Source organism: Tachypleus tridentatus, chromosome 12 (assembly GCF_004210375.1).
Source record: "Tachypleus tridentatus isolate NWPU-2018 chromosome 12, ASM421037v1, whole genome shotgun sequence".
NCBI classification, from domain to species: Eukaryota; Metazoa; Arthropoda; class Merostomata; order Xiphosura; family Limulidae; genus Tachypleus; species Tachypleus tridentatus.
The window spans coordinates 47,458,596-47,481,038 of NC_134836.1; the positions used below are offsets into that span (position 1 = coordinate 47,458,596).

General features: G+C 31.7%; 1 protein-coding gene across 2 annotated transcripts in view; it reads right to left on the bottom strand.

Annotated features, from left to right (window-relative positions):
• Positions 1 to 907: 907 nt before the first annotated feature.
• Positions 908 to 22,443, bottom strand: part of LOC143233214 (nephrin-like) — an 85,508-nt gene continuing 63,972 nt past the window's right edge. For both annotated transcript variants that reach the window (XM_076469185.1, XM_076469184.1), the window contains exons 8-15: positions 16,445 to 16,732; positions 15,221 to 15,520; positions 14,265 to 14,390; positions 11,807 to 11,837; positions 7,785 to 7,876; positions 7,162 to 7,304; positions 3,977 to 4,204; positions 908 to 3,411 (exon numbers count right to left, since the gene is read on the bottom strand). In XM_076469185.1, coding sequence (XP_076325300.1) covers positions 3,364 to 3,411; positions 3,977 to 4,204; positions 7,162 to 7,304; positions 7,785 to 7,876; positions 11,807 to 11,837; positions 14,265 to 14,390; positions 15,221 to 15,520; positions 16,445 to 16,732 — 1,256 coding nt within the window. In that variant the 3' untranslated portion in view covers positions 908 to 3,363. The remainder of the gene's footprint in view (positions 3,412 to 3,976; positions 4,205 to 7,161; positions 7,305 to 7,784; positions 7,877 to 11,806; positions 11,838 to 14,264; positions 14,391 to 15,220; positions 15,521 to 16,444; positions 16,733 to 22,443) is intronic.

Sequence of the window (22,443 nt, forward strand, 5' to 3'; positions counted from 1 at the left end):
ACAAGAAGAGTCTCTGTTTGGAAAAGCGACACAAGTGACGGGCATACAAAGTGCTCCCACAACATATCCGGTAAACTCTTTCTTTGTGAACCTGACGACGACCAAAGAAGGTCGAAACGTTGTTCGCTCTTCTATGTAAAATATTTTCTCAACCCAAACGAGCCGTTTTTGCATATAAATATCCGGTAAACTGTCGCATAGTTCAAGATTGAAACAGATATTCAAGCTACACCGGCTAAGCCACCGGACACAGAGCCTAGGATTTATTTTTGATCAGTACTTTGAAACGAGTCTGGTGTTTATTGTACTTCATAGGTTTTGTGGAGTTTTAATAATTATTTCTGTGTGGATTTTAATTTTGTTAATGTGTGTGCTGTACAATCCAAGATCGATGTAACCCGAAAAAAATAAACTCAGAGAAAAAATAAATTAACGAAGTATATAATAAAAAAGTTAAATTAAAATTAGGTTTAAAATTAAATTTTTACATGTAGGTTGTTAACACAGTTGTATAAACGGATCAAGTACATTTTTCGATGGAATCAACTTTAGGTTTACGAAGAAACTCTCGTGTTATGTGCTTGTTTGTTTTTGAATTTCGCGCAAAGCTAAACGAGGGCCATCTGCTCTAATCGTCCCTAATTTAACAGTGTAAGACTAGAGAGCTAGTCATCACCACCCACCGCCAACTCTTGGGCTACTCTTCTACCAACGAAGAGTGAAATTCACCATCACATTATAACGCCCCACGGCTGAAAGGTCGAGCATGTTTGGTGTGACGGGGATTCGAACCCGCAATCTTCAGATTAAGAGTCGCACGCCTTAACCACCTGGCCATGCCGGACCATTTTATATGCACTTGTATTTGTATAAGATTTATAGAAACAATATGAGGAACTAATAGAATACTTAATTCATCTTGTTTAATTATTTTGTGAAAGGTTTACATAATTACATCAGTCATAAGAAGGCAGAGATATATCAATAAAATACAAAGGCACGAGTCAACACATTTGACACTTAGAAAATATCACTTTTTATGATATTAACACAATAACAAGTTTACTTTCAACTTCATTATGGAATAAGAATAAGACGTAATATGATCTAGGAGTATACATGCAATCTTCAGTTGGAGAAAATATACACAAATATTCTCAAATTAAAAACTGTATGATATATACAAGTATGTATATATACATAGAGTAACAGAAATAATTGAAATGTAACCACGGAACTGAATGAAAGACTATTTATATTAGAAAATCAAAAACAAACGAGAAATATTTTGACTCTATTGTTTAGTTGGCACTTGAAGTATTAGTTGATTATCTTATACCCCAAAATACATCATAAATGCTAACACTAAAATATTTTTTGCATCAGTAATATAGAACATATTTATTTCAACTGTTTTTATATCAATGAATTAGTTTTCGATTTAATTATTCATAATTACGGCAATAAATACGTTGTATTTTTTATATTTCCTAAAATAATACAAGTGGGAAAGTTTTATCCATAGGTTTTGCTGATGTCATTTTATATGTCATTCTATTTTATTAAGAAATGAAACAAAAATCGAACATTTGAGAGAAACAACAGATATAATTACACTGCTTTTTACAAGTATAAACATGTGAAAATAAAAACCTTTTGCAAATATTATTTAATTTACACATTATACAGGGTGTTCGGAAAGTCACTGTGCAGTTTTGTAATCATATTTTATTCAGTCTATTTCAAGCCAGCAACTGATAGCGGTGTTTAGAAACAAAATAAGAAGGATCCAGGCCTGTATTGATTCCAACGGGGGTCACTTTCAACATTCTTTATAATTGTCATTCATATTTATCTCCTGCATTCTATATTGAAACGTGTCTGTTAATAAATATATAAGTGCACAGTGACTTTCCGAACACCCTGTATTTCGCTATCCAATAATATAATTATGTATCATTAATACAAGAAATACTACTACTTTCAGATATTAAACGTATTTATTAGCAAAATATTTTTGCCACGTTTCGTCAGAAGTTTAGAAAAAATTATTTTTCTACACAGCATTATATTTTGTTTCAGCTTTTCTTTTCTAAGGCGGATTTGATGTTTGTTTTAATGTGAACCTTTTATCAGGTTTTGTGGAGTACCTATTTTAGAATTCTATTCAAAAGACAAACCAACGTGCAAGTTGCATCTTAAATTGAAAAAGAAGAAAATAATCGAATAGCATAAGCATATTTGGACAAACAGCTAGTTCTCATCCTTTATATTATTATCGAGTAGCACAAAAATTGAATAAAGAGAAATAATACATAAATTACACTAGAAGATAACCGAGAGTAAGTAAAAACAACAGAAATGCAAAACCATTTCCATCTTTACAAGACGAAAAATTGTTTATTTATCTCTCTTGAGCCTATAGTTTTTTTTTGTGTGTGTGAACGTTAAACATAAAGCCAAAATTAAGCAGCCACGAAAAACATATTTCATGGCAATTCGGGGGAAGAATGAAATAGCAACTAATAATATAAACTTGTCTACTTTAATTTTATTAATATTTAAAAAAATGTTCTCTTTCTCTCAAAGGTAAATAAATTATTTAAATTCTACCCTCTTGTAATCAGACGAAGCTATTCATCGTGATGAATCAATTAAGATTTAACTAAAAAGAAATTATTTCCGAGATTATCACATCCATTTTGGCAAAAATAATAGCCTTTTCCGCAGCTTTAGTCCATTTTAAGGTTTCAAAGCGACACACTGAAACAGCTAAAACGACGACAACAAATCAGGGACGCCAGTGATCATGTCAACAAATCAGGAACGCCAGTCATTATGTCAACAAATCAGGAACGTCAGTGATCACGTCAACAAATCAGGAACGCCAGTCATTATGTCAACAAATCAGGAACGCCAGTCATTATGTCAACAAATCAGGAACGCCAGTCATTATGTCAACAAATCAGGAACGTCAGTGATCACGTCAACAAATCAGGAACGCCAGTGATCATGTCAACAAATCAGGAACGCCAGTCATTATGTCAACAAATCAGGGACGTCAGTGATCACGTCAACAAATCAGGAACGCCAGTCATTATGTCAACAAATCAGGAACGCCAGTCATTATGTCAACAAATCAGGGACGCCAGTGATCATGTCAACAAATCAGGAATGCCAGTCATTATGTCAACAAATCATGGACGTCAGTGATCATGTCAACAAATCAGGAACGCCAGTCATTATGTCAACAAATCATGGACGACAGTGATCATGTCAACAAATCAGGGACGCTAGTGATCATGTCAACAAATCAGGAACGCCAGTGATCATGTCAACAAATCAGGAACACCAGTCATTATGTCAAATAGGCATCGATTCCTTTGGCTTTTCTCTTTCTAATCCCACGTTCTGTAAATAAGAAAGAAAAACATTTTTCTGTAATTTAATTAAAGTCTGCATGTTTACAAGTGACTGTGTTTATATGAGAATTAGCGCTAAAATTCTAATTTTAATTTCTATCTTCCTATGAATAGTAATGAAACATATGTTTGCAAAAATCAGTTAAATCACGAAAACAAACACGCTATTACAGTGATAAGAAGCGAAGACGACCATGCCTTATCATCAGCTTTCATCAACTTTTATGGTTTATAAAATGCTTGAAAAAAATCTTGCTTTGGTTATTGAACACTATTACTCAAAAACATTTAAGTATTAAATATTTCAAGAACAATATTTGACATGTTTCAGAATTAAATCATGTACTTCCTAAAATTTGCTTACAATGAATATTTAATTCACATAAATTATTTAAAACACACAATTTTTCCAGGTAAATAAGAAAAATATTATATATTCGGTTATATGTTCATATTGTCATAAAGAGCAAATTAATTATCCTGTAAATACATTCACTCCTCATTGAACTGACATTAAGTGAACATTTAATCCAAAAATAATCACATGGACCTACTTCATTACAATTTATCTTTTTATCATCTTTCTGGTTGTTCATTAATGGAGTTTCCACAGAAACGCCATCCTCTTCTTCTTCTGTTTCGTTGCTTGGAGATGGTGTTGGCTTTCTAGATTTCTGAAAGTCTATGTCAGCATATTCTACTGGAGGGCCGTCAGGTTTTCTTACTGTTATGGATTTATTTTCTGGCAAAGCGAGTTCAGCGTACATAACTTCTTCATCCTTCTGTGATGATTTTCAAAAACGACTTTATTCAAGATATAACACTGCCTCATAAAAAACGCGTATATTACCATCTTCATCATTTTAATATTAGTAAAAATAAGCATGTTAATTCCTAATACAACTGGTATACATTAAGTAACAAATGAGTGATTCAAGATATTTAATACTTGTTGATATTGTTATTTTAAAGTTTAAAACAATAATAATGCAGCCATTTTAGACACCTGATGTTATTATAGAGAGCGTGTCTTCTTGCTATGAAGAAAACTAACCAAAATATATTTTTGCAACAAAATCCATAACTGTTTGTTTGTTTTTTGAGTTTCGCGCAAAGCTACTCGAGGGCTATCTGCGCTAGTTGTCCCTAATTTATACTAGAGGGAAGGGAACTAGTCATCTTTGCTCACCACCAACATTTGAGCTATTCTTTTACCAACGAATAATGGGATTGATCGTACGCTATTACGCCCTCATGGCTGTTTGGTGTGACGGGGATTCGAACCGGCAACCCTCAGATTAGGAGGCGAATGTCTTAACCACCTAGCCATGCTTGGCCTCCATAACTGTAAATGTGCTTTTGTTATAAATTATGTAAAATGCTAAAATTTCCGTCTTCATATTCTCAAAACTGCTAAAACCTGATCTGATCGTTCTACAAGAATGCTGATGCAATAGCATATCAGGTGTCTTGGACTAAAAATAATTTATTTATCCGAATATTCGAAACGATTCTACATATCTAAGCACTCTTGAAAGTCTGGGCCTGGCATGGCCAAGCGCGTAAGGCGTGCGACTCGTAATCTGAGGGTCGCGGGTTCGCACCCGCGTCGCGCTAAACATGCTCGCCCTCCCAGCCGTGAGGGCGTATAATGTGACGGTCAATCCCACTATTCGTTGGTAAAAGAGTAGCCCAAGAGTTGGCGGTGGGTGGTGATGACTAGCTGCCTTCCCTCTAGTCTTACACTGCTAAATTAGGGACGGCTAGCACAGATAGCCCTCGAGTAGCTTTGTGCGAAATTTAAAAACAAACAAACAAACTTGAAAGTCTGAAACAACGTATTAAAGAAACTAAACTTCTCTGCATCCAACCATGGAATTCTAGGCAAAAACATACTTCAGTTCACACTTGGTATTGAATTAGTTTTGTTAGCGTTGAGAGAAAATAGTTCGTGAAACAGGTTAAAATATATATTAAGCTTAATTTATTTACGCTATTAATTTATTAATTTCATTATTTTAACTTATTGAAATAGAAATGAAATTTTCTAATAGACTCTTATTATGACTTTCTCTTTAATTATGTTCGTTTCTTGTGGTTGGAAATTTTATTTTTAAAATAGCAATTTTTTTCTTAGTAATCTTTGAATATTTCTTTTCATTATATTTACACCTTGAAGGAACACGTATTTACTTACAGTTTTGTAACTGTCTACAACAAAAACAAAAATGTGAACATTTATCTCCAAGTACTCCTGTATGAAACTTAGTTTAGAAACACTCATAGATTCGAACGAATGATAAACACATGTTTAAATGTCACATTGAAAATTTCCAAACTTTAAAAACGTTTAAGAAAGTTATTAAAACAATAAAAAAATCATGTCATGCTCTTTATTATTTATTTTTCTGCGTTCTGCGGCTCATCAGTAATTTTGAAAGCTTATAATGCCAAAAATTGGGTTTTGATACCTATGATAGGCACCGCACCCAAGCCCATTGTATAGTTTTGTACTTAATAAAAACACAAACGATTTTATCTTTGTCATGCAAAGCATTTTCAACTTAACTATTATTGATAAAGTACAAGTCACTAATGTCATCTTATACTCGTCAACAATTTTTTTAAACACCTTATTAGAAGACTTGTAATTTGCTTTTCTAACTTTAAAATTTTTCCACTTTCGTTTCATTTGTTCATTTAATATTCATCATTTTTTTATCTTTTTTATTTCCTAGATGCTGAATATGTGTTTCTAGATCCATAGTTAAAAATGACAATATGTTAATCAATAAACAATATATTTGAGAGTCGTCTAGATATAATTTCACTTACAACTTTTTTTTGTTCGATTTAGTCACGTAGAGTTTTTATTTTCTAGACACGTTCTATTTCACTTATTTATTCAGTTACAATACAATTGAGTTTTAGGAAACCATACACTTACTCTTCCTATTTCTCTTAACATATAGGTAAACGTGTACCTACTGAAAATATAACGTACTGACAGTGTTTCAGAAAACTACTGCTAAGTATAAAACAATAATGTTAAAAAGTTAAACTGAGTTTTTTTAACTGAATATAAATAAATTAAGATGAATAATATTCAATTACTGTCACAACACTGATATTATGATTCATATTCACTTCTTGAAAATAGAAGGATAACTAATGCTGGGCCATAGTAGATAATTTTCAGTGCTAAGTTTGATTCTTTAAAATTAACCACAGAGCTACACAATGGGCTATCTGTGCTCTCTCATCAGGGGTATCGAAATCCGATTTCTAGCGTTATAAGTCCGCAGATACACGGCAATGTCACTAGGGGCCAAGATATTGTGCTAACATCAACTGTTTTCCCATATAGTCACCCTTCCAAGTACTAACCAACACGACACTGGTTTTCTGAGGAGACTCGTATACTTTCAATGTGGATGGATATTAACTTTATTATTAATAAATTATTTTTGTGGGTTTGAAACTAAGGTCCATATCTACTTAATCCAACACACTAGTATGTAGTAACCGATGTTCATAGTTTTATAATTTCTGTACAATTACGCCTCTAGGGTTTCAATGACTTATTGATGTGGCTCAGTTTATAGAATGTTGAGAAACTAACTTACTTTGTTTGTTATATACGTAAATAGCTATAATGTAAAAATTAATGCAATATCACACCAAAAACTATAGCTGACAAGTTACTTGAGAACTGAACTTATGAAATAAAGTTACTTACCTGTTTCGGTGAGTAAATAGGTTTATTTATCAGATTTTCATAAGTGTGTTCACGCTGGTTATTCATATTTTCATAAATCCGTTGACTCGTTGAATCTGATGTTTTTGTTAAATCGTTAAAGGTGAAGTTAGTATAGTCTGTTCCTGTGTAATATTTAATAACAATATTGTTCAGAAGATATTATTATAATTTGTGTATTATTTAAAATATTTCATAGTATTTGCATACACAAAATGAGTAGCTTTTTGTAATATGCTCAATTTTTATGTATATTATGTTGATATATTGCATAATATTCGGTGTTCCTAATACTGAAGTAGTCATTCTATCATTATAATTATTCACCAATTTTCAATCAACTACTGGTTATTTTAATCGATTTCGTTCCTCAAGAATAATTATTCAGGATTTATGCACCGCACGACAAAGTTATTTAAACAAGATTGACCATATTATAAAGCTAATAGTATTTCACAATTAATTTATAATTGTATTTATATCGTAAATAGCTTGTTTTGTTAAATGTTTATTTCTATCGTAAATATTTTATCCAAATGTAACAGTGATATAACAATTATAAAGAACAACTAAAAAAAAACTACACAGGATATTTTAAGACTGACCGGTCGAGACATTTCTGGGAGGAATTACATCCGGGCATTTGTCCTTTGTGTCGGCGAGATTTGATGGATTTACCTTTTTATGATCGTCTGACCTAATGTAAACAGAAAAACTGCTATTTGAAAACAAAAAAACGCGCTAATGGTGTATATTTATTAAAAAAAGTCCCTTGTAATTATTATTATTGTCCATGCTAAATATAAAGAAGACTTCGGAAACATTACTGATTGTTATGAGATTATCTTTCTCCAGAAAATGCATTATTTTATTTTATGAACGACCCTTCACCCACCTTGTAGTTGTTAACCAGTTAGACTGTAGACTTATGAGGCCAAAAGGGAAATTTATAAAGGGAGTTTGACACCCATGGTGAGAAGAACACAGTAGCCCACTCTGTAAATTTGTGCTTACGAAAGTCACCACAGTGTACGTAAAATTGTAAACATTTCAACTTTGTATGTCTTTCCTTCATTTCAATCTTTACGACTATTTTGGAAATTTAAAAAAATGTACTTAATATGTTTCTGATTTCACTCAATATAAATTTTTTAAAGAAATGCTTATGCTATTAGTGCTGTCGACTACGTAAAATGTCATTTGAATTAACAAAAACTTGCAGTTAAAACACAATTACACCTTATAATGCGTAGCAGAATATCCTACTAATTGTAACCACCACATCCTATGAAATGGCCCAGTATAGCCATTGCCAGATGGTTAGGGCGCTCGACTCATTATGTGAGGCTTGCGGGTTCGAATCCCCGTCACACCAAACATGCTCGCCCTTTCAGCTGTGGGGGCATTATAATGTTTCGGTCATTCCCACTATTCGTTGGTAAGAGAGTATTCCAAGGGTTGGCGGTGAGTGGTGATGGCTCTCTGTTTTTCTTCTAGTCTTACACTGCTAAATTAGGGACGGCTAGCGCAGATAACCTTCGTGTAGCTTTGCGCGAAATTAACAAAAGAACAAACAAATAATCCTATGAAAGAAACCGAATTAATTTATTTCTTGAGCAATTACACTAAATTGAATGTAAGAGTATCGCTGGAAGTATTTAAATATGGAAGTTTTTCCTTAATTGAAGACAAAGATCTAGGAGCTTAATTCATCGATCGTAGTTGAATTAATATTCTATAACATAATTATTGTTTCCAGTGAAAATTTAACAAAATATATAGAATAATAGTATTTCACTCAATAAGCACACAAAACTGAATATTTAGGTAATCAAATATGCTCTTTCTAAATATTATTTTAAAATCCAAAAAAATTATATCTAGCAAGTAATCACTATTTATAAGATTTTAACAGTGGAATTACTTTAGAAAAGGATTCATTAGTTGTCAACCATTCTCCACGTTTTAACATAATTCTCAAATTTAAATGAAAAACTAAACTGGTAAGCAAATTTTTAGAAAGTTACACAACAAAATACTCAAAACTCAGATGAAAAACCAAACATGTTCAAAAGTGCTTAATACACGTGCATTGTCTTTAAAATAAAACAAATTAGTAACATAAAGCGACACAAACAATACTCTAAAAATCAGCTTTTAAAAACATTACCCTAAAATTATGATTCAAATGTTTAGAAAAATGTTTTAAAGTTTAGCAACACATATACATAGAGATTAACATGTATTTATAACTCTTACGCCTATACTTAAAGTAAATAAAAATTCCAGTTAAGAAGGTAATATAGGGATGTTTAATATAAATCCTTCAAAAATAATCCAAACAAGATAGTAGGAATAGCATGTGCATCATCCCCACATGACAGAACAGGTACACAGTATAGTCGAATGTTAACAGACATAAACAGGGTTAATTAAACTCAGTATCTGAATAGATTATCAACATTGCTATATGTTAATTCTTTTTTGAGTTATTACATGGGGATGATCCAAATTCCATTCTAACTGTGTTGCTTACATTGTTTTTGAAGGACTAATATCAGCCACGCCTACAGTCACTTCCTTTGAGAACTGTTTCCTTTACTTATTTGCTTTTTGTTTAATGCAGCGTTTCAAGAGACATAGGAAGACTGTATTTATAACCAAGCTCTAAATACAGTGTGCTTCCAAATGTAATATTTATTGTATAGTTATTATTACTTGGTAATTTTGTTTCACTCTATGCTCTATTTTTATCACAGAAAAACCAGATATCTGTAAGCATGCTAACTTCAAGGAGTAATGATAACATTACTTACACTAAAATTATGATTTTTTTTAAGTTACTGCAATTTAAGAATACTTAATTACTTTAAAGCAAATGCTCGGCCCAGCACTCGTATCGTAATCTGAGGGTCGCGGGTTCGAATCTCGATCACACCAAAAATGCTTGCCGTTTCAGCCGTAGGGGCGTTATAATGTCACGGTCAATCCCAACATTCGTTGGCAAAAAGAGTAGCGCATGAGTTGGCGGTGGGTGGTAATGACTATCTGCTTTCCCTCTAGTCTTACACTACTCAATTAAGAACGGCTGGCGCAGATAATCCTCGTGCAGCTTTGCGCGAAATTCACAATAAACCAAACCAAAAGCGAATACCCCATTTAAAAATATGTCATCTCAGTGAAGTTGGTTGACACCGTTGTTTTGGTTTTTCAGTTATCATGTGGTAAAAATTAGAAAGAAGAACAAAAAATTCAAAATATTTACTGTGATATTTACAGACATTCCTAGAACTTATGACTCAGTCATTATTTAGATATTGTTATAAAAAGAAACATTGTTTATTAGTGTATATGTTCTGATGACCTGTTAAAGAGATATTTAAAATACAATTTCAATGAACAATCTGAGCCATCCATACATATGCAGTGTTATCGTCTGCCTGATAACCGCTTTTGCGTATTTTCTCTTTTTTTTTTTTTTGTCTTCTTCTTTATATCCACACGTATTCTGTATTCTCAAGCTATGTTAATCTTCTCGTAAAGCATATCGAAATTCGATAAAATATGCAGAGTTTTGTATTTAAAACAGTGGTCCAGTACTGAAGACTACCAAATTCATAATTAGAAAAACTGTTCAAAAATATTTTTGTAAATAATATTTCCAGCATCTAAAGCATCAGGAACCCAAATGTTTGATCGACCGAATGATTACGCCCTGGATAAAACTAAGTAGAGATGACCGTGAGAAACCTTTGGCTCAAGGTACGTGTAACCCTGACAGATATTTGTTTGTTTTCCCAAATTATATTATAGTAAAATATATTTATTTATTTACAATATATATATATATATATATATATATAAATGCATGTATTGGTATAGTTTAATTTAAATATAAATTAAATAGAATGTTAAAAATTGCATATAACGTGTTTTGATATGGGTTTTTAAATATAGTATGTACATATATATATGTATATAAATCGTTATAAACAAAAACAAGCTGAAAGTAAAATAAAAAAAGCTGCACCAATCAATAGGATCCTCAGTTTATCAGCTGTAATATGGGAACTAAAATGTACTTTTGAAGGTGACTGTGGAAGGTCACATGATAGTCTGTTCCCTAGAGATCCTTTTGACTGGTGTAGCGTGTTTTTTTTTTGAGGCGGGTATTTTTACTTAAAACAAATGATCAATTATCATGAGTCAGAGGTTTGGATTTGTAATTTTCAACGCAGTCTTTCGTTTTGATTTTGTTTTGTTTTACTTGACTATTCAGTAAATATATATATAAATATCTATTTTCTTGTAGCATATTTTGATTCTGCCTAGTGATAGCCCCTGCAAACAGGGTCAAAACATCTAGCGAAATATCTTTGTACAGTAATAAATTATTGTGTTGTATTTAGTGGTGTACTATTTTTGTTAATAAAATATCGATTACGTTTAGTTGGAAGAAAGAATAATTTAAAAACAAATGTCGTCCTTCAATTATCAATAAACACAATTACTTTTATTATATTGGAAGAACAGTGTTCCTCTTCTCATTTCAATTATTTTTTATAATAGTTCTAAATTTATTATTGTCTTCTTTGGAATAAATAAATAAAATAATGATAAAACTTACTTATTTTCAACTTCTGTGGCGGGTACATCACCTGTATGAAATATCAAGTGATAAATAATTTATAATCACAATATTACTAACACATTCCCAAAGACATTGTAGTAACAAAATCTCAACTTAATGTAACGAATATCAAAGTTCGACCTCTGTTGTTATATAATAAGTATTAAACAATATTCTAATTACAATCCTTTCCGTGTGCCACGGCAGAAGCTATACAACCACAATTTAGAAAACTAATAATAGACTATAATTCTATAACGAAGTTTCGAATAACTAATAATCAGTAAATATTTTAACTGTATTATGTACCTATTTACTAGCTCCTGTTAAAGAACATGAAAAACACGAAAAGTGTTTGATTATAGCAACTATTACTCAAATTAATAGTGTTATGACCTTATATTAATATTTATATTAGAGGTTTTTTGTTAATATTATTAATAACCCTATAGAAAATATATATGTGCAGTATATCTTTGTATATATATAAATATATATATATATATTATTTTGTTACAGTCTAAAAACAAGCCGAAAAAATAAATTTAAAAACATATTAAACGGGAAACGCTGAACTAATTAAAAAGATTTTAGAGTATAAGCTATAATATGGAATATAAAGTGTACCCCAGGTTTTGGAAATGACTGAGGTGTGGGACCCACTTTGTAGTGGGGATACATCGTCTGTCAGTCTTAACCTGCATTCACCACTGTCACAAAAAGAAACAAAAAAGTAACAATATGTATAGAAATAGAAATTAGGAGAGCGAAAATTGGGTGCTCAAGCCCACAACGTCTCAAATCTATAGCATCTTTCACTGTCTGCAGATAGCTGTGGAAAGATGACTGCTCTCCAAAGTAAAGAAGAAAAATTGATTGAAACAAAAATAAAAATAAGAAAAATAAGTAAATTATTTAGATTTAGAATTTAAACTAATTGATAAAAATATTAATGCCAATATTTTTGATAAAAGAAAATGTGGTTTCTTTCCAATTTACGGTTTTCCCGCTTTTGACAGTAATATACCATACCATTCTGTTGTGAGCTGTATAACTTCGCAATTATTTAGATATTGTAAAATTTGTAATAAATTACAATATTTTATCAGTAATTTTGAAATACTGATACAAAACTAATAGTTAACGGATTTGATAAAGAAACTTTAAATAAAATTATTAAACTATTCTGTAACGAATATAAGAATGTATTAAATAAATATAAAGAAATAATAATTCGAGAATGTTTCTAGAATTTCTAATAACTATTTTTTTTAGTTTAGGATGAGGTCATTTAGCAACTTGGCACTACTTTATATGGATGTACACTTTGTTGCATATAAAGGCTGTTTAGAGAATGATAGTCACAGTACACTTAACAAATGAGCGGTGATTGGATGCTATAATAATTTATTTAGATAAGTGGATAGGACTCTTTGTACTAGCGTAACTCGTTTACTCGTACTAAGTTTCCAGTTAGCGCCTTTCTATCATAATGAGGTTTAGAATGCTAACTTCAAAAGGTAAGTTTTTAACTTATTTACCCCCAGATATTTTTCTTATTTTTATTTTTCATTTTTTTTCTTATTTACTTTAGAAAGCAGTCACTTTCCAACAACTATCTGCAGAGAGTGAAAGGTGCTATAGATATGGAACGCTGTGGACTTGAGCACCCACGTCTCGCTATCATAATTTCTATTTCTTTATCTATTTCTGCTTCTTTATTTTATTTCTTTCATTTCTTATGTGAGACTGGCGAATAGAGATTAAGACTGATAGACGGTGTATCCCCACCGCAATGTGGGTCCTACATCATAACTCACCTCTAAAACCCAGGATACATTTGTATCCCACATTATATCTTGTACCCCGGGATCTTTCTAAATAGTGCAGAGTTGTTTTTATTTTTTTAATTTATTTTAGTTTCAGCTTATTTTCAGGTGATAACAAACTAATATAATTAGTCAAAGTTCTTTCTTTTGATTTTATTACTTAACGTTATCAGTATTAACTTTCTTTACATACATACGTTTGTACATATGAAAATAAATAAATCATGCTTTTTAAAGAAATGTTTTCAGACCCGTACTTTTCACATTTAGTTTTATTATAAGACAACTATGGAAATAAAGTGGTGGTAAAAACCAAACTTTGTTTCTTTACCATATTTCAGCTTTCAATGTCAAATGAAAACTGAATTATTAATACTTGTTAAAACATATAATTATGTACAATATTCTGTTACTTAATAATGTGCATTAACCTTTAACAAACCTTATTATTTCGTATCTTTCATTTTCTTTCCTATTATAGGATTCACTGCTAGTGGATAATATCATGCCCTAATGTATGAAATTAATAGTTGCTTTCTTAAAATAATATGTGTATTAAATACACAGTATACAAGTACACCACTGAAAGCGTTTTACACAAACACGGTTAAATAGTTATGCAATACCTCTGTTAGCTTCGGAACGTCTTCTCTTCACAATAACCAGAATAACTATTGTCATGATGACTAAGACAAGCATAATTCCAAGAAGTACAGCTAAAACTGGACTAATGAATACTTGAGACAGAGTACCTACTTAATGAATGAAAAAAAATTAATATAGACTACAATATTAAGATACGTGATTTTCTGATGTATTAGGTCGATTTTAATTATTAATGGACGAATAATATTTTCAATTTCAAAGTTTTTCGAAAACGAAAACAAACATAGATGTTTTCCAACGCATATTATGGAAACTATTAAGTTTTGGGTTGGTTGTATTTATATAATCAAACTTTTCCATATTTTCATAACGATATATTACTTGAGACTGATAAACCTTTTAGCTATTCTGGTACCATTCATTTTTCGTTTACATCTTAAAATGATATTAACTATAATGTATTAGATTCTGAGCGTTTACGTATAACACGATAATCATACCATTAAAAAGAGAAGAAAATATTAGTGTTATATCTAGCTGTAAAGTTTGATAACTACAAAAGCTTCAGCTAAAACAGCAGTAATGAATGTGTGTAAACTTAATTAGCCGAAATCCTGACATTAGTTACAGATGCACCTTGTTAAATTCAGAAGTAATTATTGGTTGAACATAATTATAAAATGCATTTCATCGTTAAGGAATATCATAATAGAAGGAACTTCGAAATCCCTAAAATAATTTGATATAAACATTTCATAGTTTTGGCTTAATGTATTATTTATACCATATTGTTATCCAAGCGGAAAGGTCTTTTTATTTTGTTGTAAGAAGCCTAAAAGAGTTATTAAATATGCTATTTCTGAGTTATATTCTTATTACGTTAGTTTGTTTCTTAATAATATGATTTGTACAAACATATATAGTTATATATATAGAATAATTTTAGAGATGTCTTAATAACAGACAACTTACGCACCAGTGTGTGTTTCGGCAGACAAAAATGTGCTAGCAGCAAATACCAGATCTTTGCTTTTTCCCTTACTGTTAGAGGCGTATATAACAACTTTCAAAGGACTTCCAGATGGCAAACCAGTGACTTCAAAGACTGGATGATCGAGAGAAGTTTGGTTAACAAGTAATCTGTGATACTTTTTACTGTAAACCTCTAGGTGAAATTGCTGTAATAAGCCACCATCGTCTCCGGCTGTGCACGCAAGACTTATCGAATCTGCTGTTTTGTTTTTCAATGTACAGTTTGAAACAGGTTCAGGTTTACCTGCATCAGTAATTTGAATTTTTTATTTTATTATCCATTTGAGGTAACACACTGAATATAGATCTTAGAACGTTGAAAATCGAATACACTATGTGTTGAGCATTTCGATTAAAAATTAAATAACAACGTAATCCATATATATCGGGAATTACATTTCAAATTACGTTTCTAACCATCGCACAAGACATACCATTAAAAGTATGTTTTCCCATTTATTTTTTCTCAAGTAAAATTTACATTAAAAATTACCCTTTCTTAAAAGACTAACTACAAAAATAACTTCAAACGATATATAATATATTTCTTCCAACTTTAAAATTTAAAGATATAGGACACATAACTCTATTTTTACCATATAGAATTCTACACATTATACATTGATGCATATTATGTATAATACTGGGACTTATTTTGAACAATCATACATAATTTTTTTTACTTTAGAATGAAATCAAATGTAATTCCTTAAAATTTGATATGAAAGTCACATTACATATATAAATATCTAATATTTTGTAGTCTCTTTAACAATTTATTGTTTGAACCATGAAATAATCCTCAACAAATTAAGAAAACCTGAAATTTCTATGTAAATTTCAGAAACTTTAAGCATTATTTATAATCTGAAGTATATTGCAAACTTTATTTTAATATGATAGTGTTAAAACCCCATACTAAAAAGTCTTTGGATTACATATGTTTAAAATTCATCATTTAATAATTTATATTCATGATACTTTACACTGGATGATTGTATCGTATGGTCTTCTTCATTGCTATAAATAACAAAATAACTTATTACTTGGAAAACATAGGAAAAAAGAAACAATATCATAAAGTAAGCCATATAACTTTAAAATGTAAACACAAATATTTGAGGGATAAATAAGGTGGCCTAGTAATATTATATTATAAGTCGCTTACCAGCTTGAATAATGCTGAAAACGCACGGCTTCTGTTGTTCTCCAACGTTATTTTTGCCCAGACAAAACAGAGTTCCATAGTCATACTTAGTTTTAGGGGTGAAATACGCTGTACTGGTGGTGCCAGAGCTATTGAAAGTAACGACATCAACACGTCCTTTGGAGCTCTTAAATCCCCATCGAAATGATACATCACCTGGATCAGCTTCAAGATAACAAGTAATTTGAGCCCTTTCATTCCTTCCAACACCATACACCATCATTTGTCCTGAAGCACAAACTGGAGCATCTGGGAATCATCAAAAACTAACACATGAAACACAAAACACAAATAATTTAGAAGAGTTTATTGATGACAAGATAAAACAAATTACCGGAAATTTCCTGGCATGAAACACCTAACGTCTCTTATAATACTATGTAAAAAAAATTAATTTTAATTGTTCCTGGACAGAAAGTGTTATTTCCCAATTGCTTATGCCTAAAGTAAATGAAAAAGACCTATATTTCACAAAAGCAAAGTTTGAAAGGAATAATGGCCATTTTCTGTACTCTTACAACAGAAACAATTAAGAAATAACACATACTATCCAGGAACAAAATTTGTGTTATGTACTGTAGTGAAATGATAAGTATAGTTTTTACCTTACTTTCACTAGAAACTTATAAAATAAGTATATATTAACATATGTAATAATGTAGCAATGGCATTTTGTGTTACTTATTTTACAATAACTTCACATGAAAAGAACTGTAGATATCATGATCTAAGAAATGCCTCTATTTAAAGTTTATTATGCTTAAACATAATAAGAACCCACGTATTCTAGTCTAAAGACTTCCAGTAAAATTAAAATTACAGAACGAATCAGCAGTTGCATAGAGAAGTAACATCCAATTTTAAAATAAAAACAGAAATGGATTTTTGGAAAAGGCTGGAGCACAGAAATCACATCTATTTATGCCAAGGACCACAATAAATGAAAACAGTCTTCCCAAGAAAATACTAGAAATTTAAACGCAACCGCAGACCACGCAACCGCAGACCACGCAACCGCATAACCTTGCTACTACCACCAGTTAAGTGCTAATAAAAACCTAGACATAATAAACTGCTTTCTTCAGATTAAATACAGGTAAAATGTTTTGGCTAGTTATGAAATACTTTCAATAAGCCAAAGATGTACTATTGCTATATGATTAAGCAACCTGATGTATCTAGTTTATAAAGAATCAAATGGTGTTGAAATTCATAGAGTTTTATGAAAGTTTGGTGGTTTTCCATTCCCAGTCTCCAAAACGCAAAAGGCAGCTATGATAAAGGAAAGATAATGTTACTCAGACTTTATGAAATAAAATAATTTATTTTCACTTTAAAACTTTGGTTAGGATATTCTATACGATTTGGGGTCACCAATCAGGAATACGTATTGAGTTTTGCAATCTATAACAAGAGAAAAAAACTTGTAGCCATATTGCAAAATGATGTAGTTACGACAACATGGCTGTCAGAGAAACGTACAAGTAGTACGGAAAGTGCGGAATATGGTACATATAAAAGAAATATTATAAGTCCGCAGAAACAAAGCGTATAAGAAAGTGTTTTTGCGTTTATTAGTTTGTGTATTTTTTTCCTGGTACGATATTTGAAGTAGGAGCAACAAAAGATAACTAAAACTAGGGTTGTAAACCTTAGACTTTGCTTGTCTCCATTGCTAAAAGCATGTGACATTCTTTCTGGAGAGCACCATGCCCAAGATAACGATCTCTTATGGCCATTTGAACAGTACGAAATGGGATGTGACTCCATCTTGCTGAAAGAAACACGTTTCAATAACGCAGTAAGCTTCCCACTAATATAAGAAAGTGTTTGTTGTTGTTTTTTTCCTGAAATTACCAATCGCTGGAGTTCAATGGTTGGTTTTCCTTTGAACAGAAAAGGATTATCAAGTTCTCATAGAGAAAATACACATCAAGTGCTGACTATCTACAAGTCTTTCATGTACTGTTCTTCTGCCAAAATCCACCAGTTATTATAATTGAGTGTTACATGAATAGACAAGGTATTATAATAGATTTATATTGTTATGTTCCACGTAGTTAGGCCCGGCATGGCCAAGCTTGTTAAGGCATGCGACTCGTAATCTGAGGGTCGCGGGTTCGCATCCCAGTCGCGCCAAACATGCTCGCTCTTTCAGCCGTGGGGGCGTTATAAGTTACAATTAATCCCACTATTCGTTGGTAAAAGAGTAGCCCAAGAGTTGGCGGTGGGTGGTGATGAGTAGCCTTCCCTCTAGCCTTGCACTGCTAAATTAGGGACGGCTAGTACAGATAGCCCTCGAGTAGCTTTGTGCGAAATTCAAAACAAACAAACAATTCACGTAGTAGGAAAGATGATGTCTTGTGATTTTCTTCAGTCAGCTGTTGTTCTATTTGATCTTTAAACGTACAAATGTGAGTCGTATTAACAAAAATAAAATGTCGATTTGGTACGACAGCTGAAGAGACTTTATTCTTTCAGCTCTTTTCGATCTGTGATGAAAAGCCATTATTCAGTTGCGATGGTTTGGTTTGTTTTGAATTTCACGCAAAGCCACACGAGAGCTATCTGCGCTAGCCGTCCCTAATTTAGCAGTGTAAGACTAGAGGGAAAGTAACTCGTCATCACCACCCACTGCCAACTCTTGGGCTACTCTTTTACAAACGAATAGTGGGATTGGTCGTCACTTTATAACGCTCTCATGTCGGAAAGGACGAGCATGTTTTGGTGTGACAGGGATTCGAACTCGAGAACCTCGGATTACGAATCGAGTGCCTTAACCACTTGGCCATGATGGAACCAGTTGCTCTGCACCAACCAGTTTTATTCTTAGGCTAAACTGACCATGTGTTCTTGAACTGTTTGTGATATTGTTTAACTGATTTTATTCAATGGTTTCCGAGTAAGATACATATGGATGTCAGTAATGTAACATAAGTAAAATAAATGTTAAATTCGTACATGCAACAGTACAATTTTATGTTGGTTGTGTTGTTTAGGTCCTAATATAAAGAACTGTGTTAAAATTAGAAGATTTTCAAATTAACACGTATTGACAAATGTGTGATTAACTTTTCTTGATGTAAAAGTTGTGACGTTACAAAATATGCACATGTATGTTACAATAAGATTTGACTGACAAATGTGAATGGATCCCCTTATTATATAATTTCGTTAGTTTCATTAAATTCTATGAGGAATTATACAGCAATTGGCGAAAATATATAGAAATTGCGTTTGGCAGCTAACATTATACATCGTTTTAAACACCGCGTAAAACATTTTAAACAAAATCCAAATTCTTATCTCTGATAACAAAAACTGTTATAAAAATTACACTTAATCATCTTAATTAATCATATACAATTTAGGATTAGTCGCTAGATGATACGCAATACACATTTAGGATTAGTCGCTAGATGATACGCAATACACATTATTACTTATTGTTTTATAGATTGTTTTGGCAGAGTATTCATGATGAAACTTTGTAGAATGGACAGCAACTGCCTGTTGTGGAGACACAAGTGTAGAGGACGACGTTTCGAAAGTCTTCCACCTTTCCGTCTAGTTGTCGTCCATTCTATAAAGTTTCAACATTATTACTTATCTTGTCTTTCACCTTTTTTGAACGACATTCTAGCCTCGAAACTGAATACTTCTGTTGAAAACATGCTAAAATTATTTTCAATCATTAATTTGAGAAACCTTATTTCTTGGGCAATATTAATGTCTTAAATAACTTTATATTATGTGACGAGTCCGCACAAAAAAACTTAATGTATGCTCAATAGGATAAAGTTTATTAGATTAATCCGCTCACCCTCAGGGTTAATACAGTGTGGTAGATATTATCATACATTATGCCTTAGTCAGGATCAGTTTGTCCAGCTCATAGTAATAACACAGACTCTAGTCCTTATAATGTGTGATGTTAATTTTATCCCATAAGATGTAGAGAATGGACGTTTGTTTGTTGTTGTTGTTTTTTTAATTTCGCGCAAAGCTACACGAGGGCTATCTGCGCTAGTCGTCCCTAATTTAGCAGTGTAAGACTAGAGGGAAGACAGCTCGTCATCACCACCTACCGTCAACTCTTGTGTTACTCTTTTATTAACGAATAGTGGGACTGACTGTGACATTATAACGCCCCTGCTACTGAAAGGTCGAGTATGTTTGGTGTGACTGGGCTTCAAGCGACCTAATCACCTTGCCATACCGAACCAAGAATGGACTTCCACCAACACTTCCTTCTTTCCTGATTTTATTTCAACTAGAACCACATGCGTTAGGTGTTTTTTTATGAAAATAGGACTGAATTTGTTAGTAAATTTTATTAGAGTTCTTAAAGTATCTTAATCTGACAGCATGGTTGAACAACACTTATGTATAAAAAGAATATCCTCGTACGTCATTGGCTTACAGGATGTATTTATGACATCATTGACTTTGCTAATAAAGAAATGCGTTTGAAACGCAGACTGGACTAATGAAGTCTGTCTCTCGCCATTTCTATACTGGCTAGTGTTTTGAATACAGGATTCAGTTTCAGAGTAGGTATTCTACAGTTTTAAAAAAAAACAGAATCGATGGCCAGCGGTCGTTTGCTTGTAATATGAATTACAATCTGCCTTTTCCAATGTCCAAGGAAGTGTACTATTAATTTGGAAGAGACTACACATTCTATTTCCGAGTCTTTGAGGATTTGTGACCCAATTTGCAACAGCTTGTTGTGATTTGGTAACTTCTATTCAGCCAACAGATTTCACATAATTAAAACGTCCGAATAACTTTTAGCTCTAGACGTGATTAATGAACAATGTATAACACACTAAACTCTGTGACTGACTTTAAGGTGACAAATGAGACAAGTCTGCTGCATGAATCCTTTAGAAATACCACAGAACATGTGGATTTCAGAATACATGAGTAATAACAAGCTGGTTGCCTTGCATAAGATGAGACGGTGGGTGGATTGACAGCTATAACGTTATTTTTTATCTCTTATCGCAAATTATGACTTCACTTACCTCCTTTGAACAGTATAACTACATGATACAATTAAAAAACGTTCAAAAATGATACTATTACATATTCAACCTATTTAAGAAACATAGACTGAACTAATAAAATAGTGATTGGCTACATAAATATATATATCATCATAGTCTACGCAAATTAGTGACAAACCATAACCGAACGACAAGTTAAAAATAACATACTAGAGTGAAGGTTAATTTTATATCTGAAACCATTATCAAAATGTGGGAATTATTTGTATGTGGGATTGAGGGGTGTTAAGTTTTAATTTTAGGCAACTGTATGACATTCTCATTTAGCTTAAAATTTGCCATATATCTTCTAATTTCTTTCCATTACGTTTTTTTTACATTATGTAGTATTATGTAGGACTATAATTTAACGCTTGAATCTTGTCATTCTAATATTATACGCTAATATTTATATATACATGTGTATGTGTTTATAGCGTGATGTATGTGTGTGTGTGTGTTTATAACATGATATATAGAATGTCTTGATCTGTAGATTTTCATTAGATTTTCCTAAACGTACACTCAAGTATTAAGCTTTACAGCTATTAATATAAAGTGTAATTCTTTATTATTATTAGTCAGTTTATTTTTTATTATTAAACACAAAGTTACACAATTAGCTATCTGAATGGCTATTAACCAAAAAAAATCGAATTAGACACGTGTACTACAGTTGAATAACGAATTTTTAAATTAATTCATTCATTAGAAAATGATTTAATAACAGGTATTTAGAACAAAGTTATACTATTATGTAACAACTGTTTAATAATTATCTTCTTGTTTATAATCTGCAAATTGCCTTGGAAACATAATATCCTAATTATTCATTTATTAATTTACTGTTTCCATTATTGCTTCAATTTTCTTCAGTTTTTCCTGTAAATTTCCTTGATAGTTTTAATT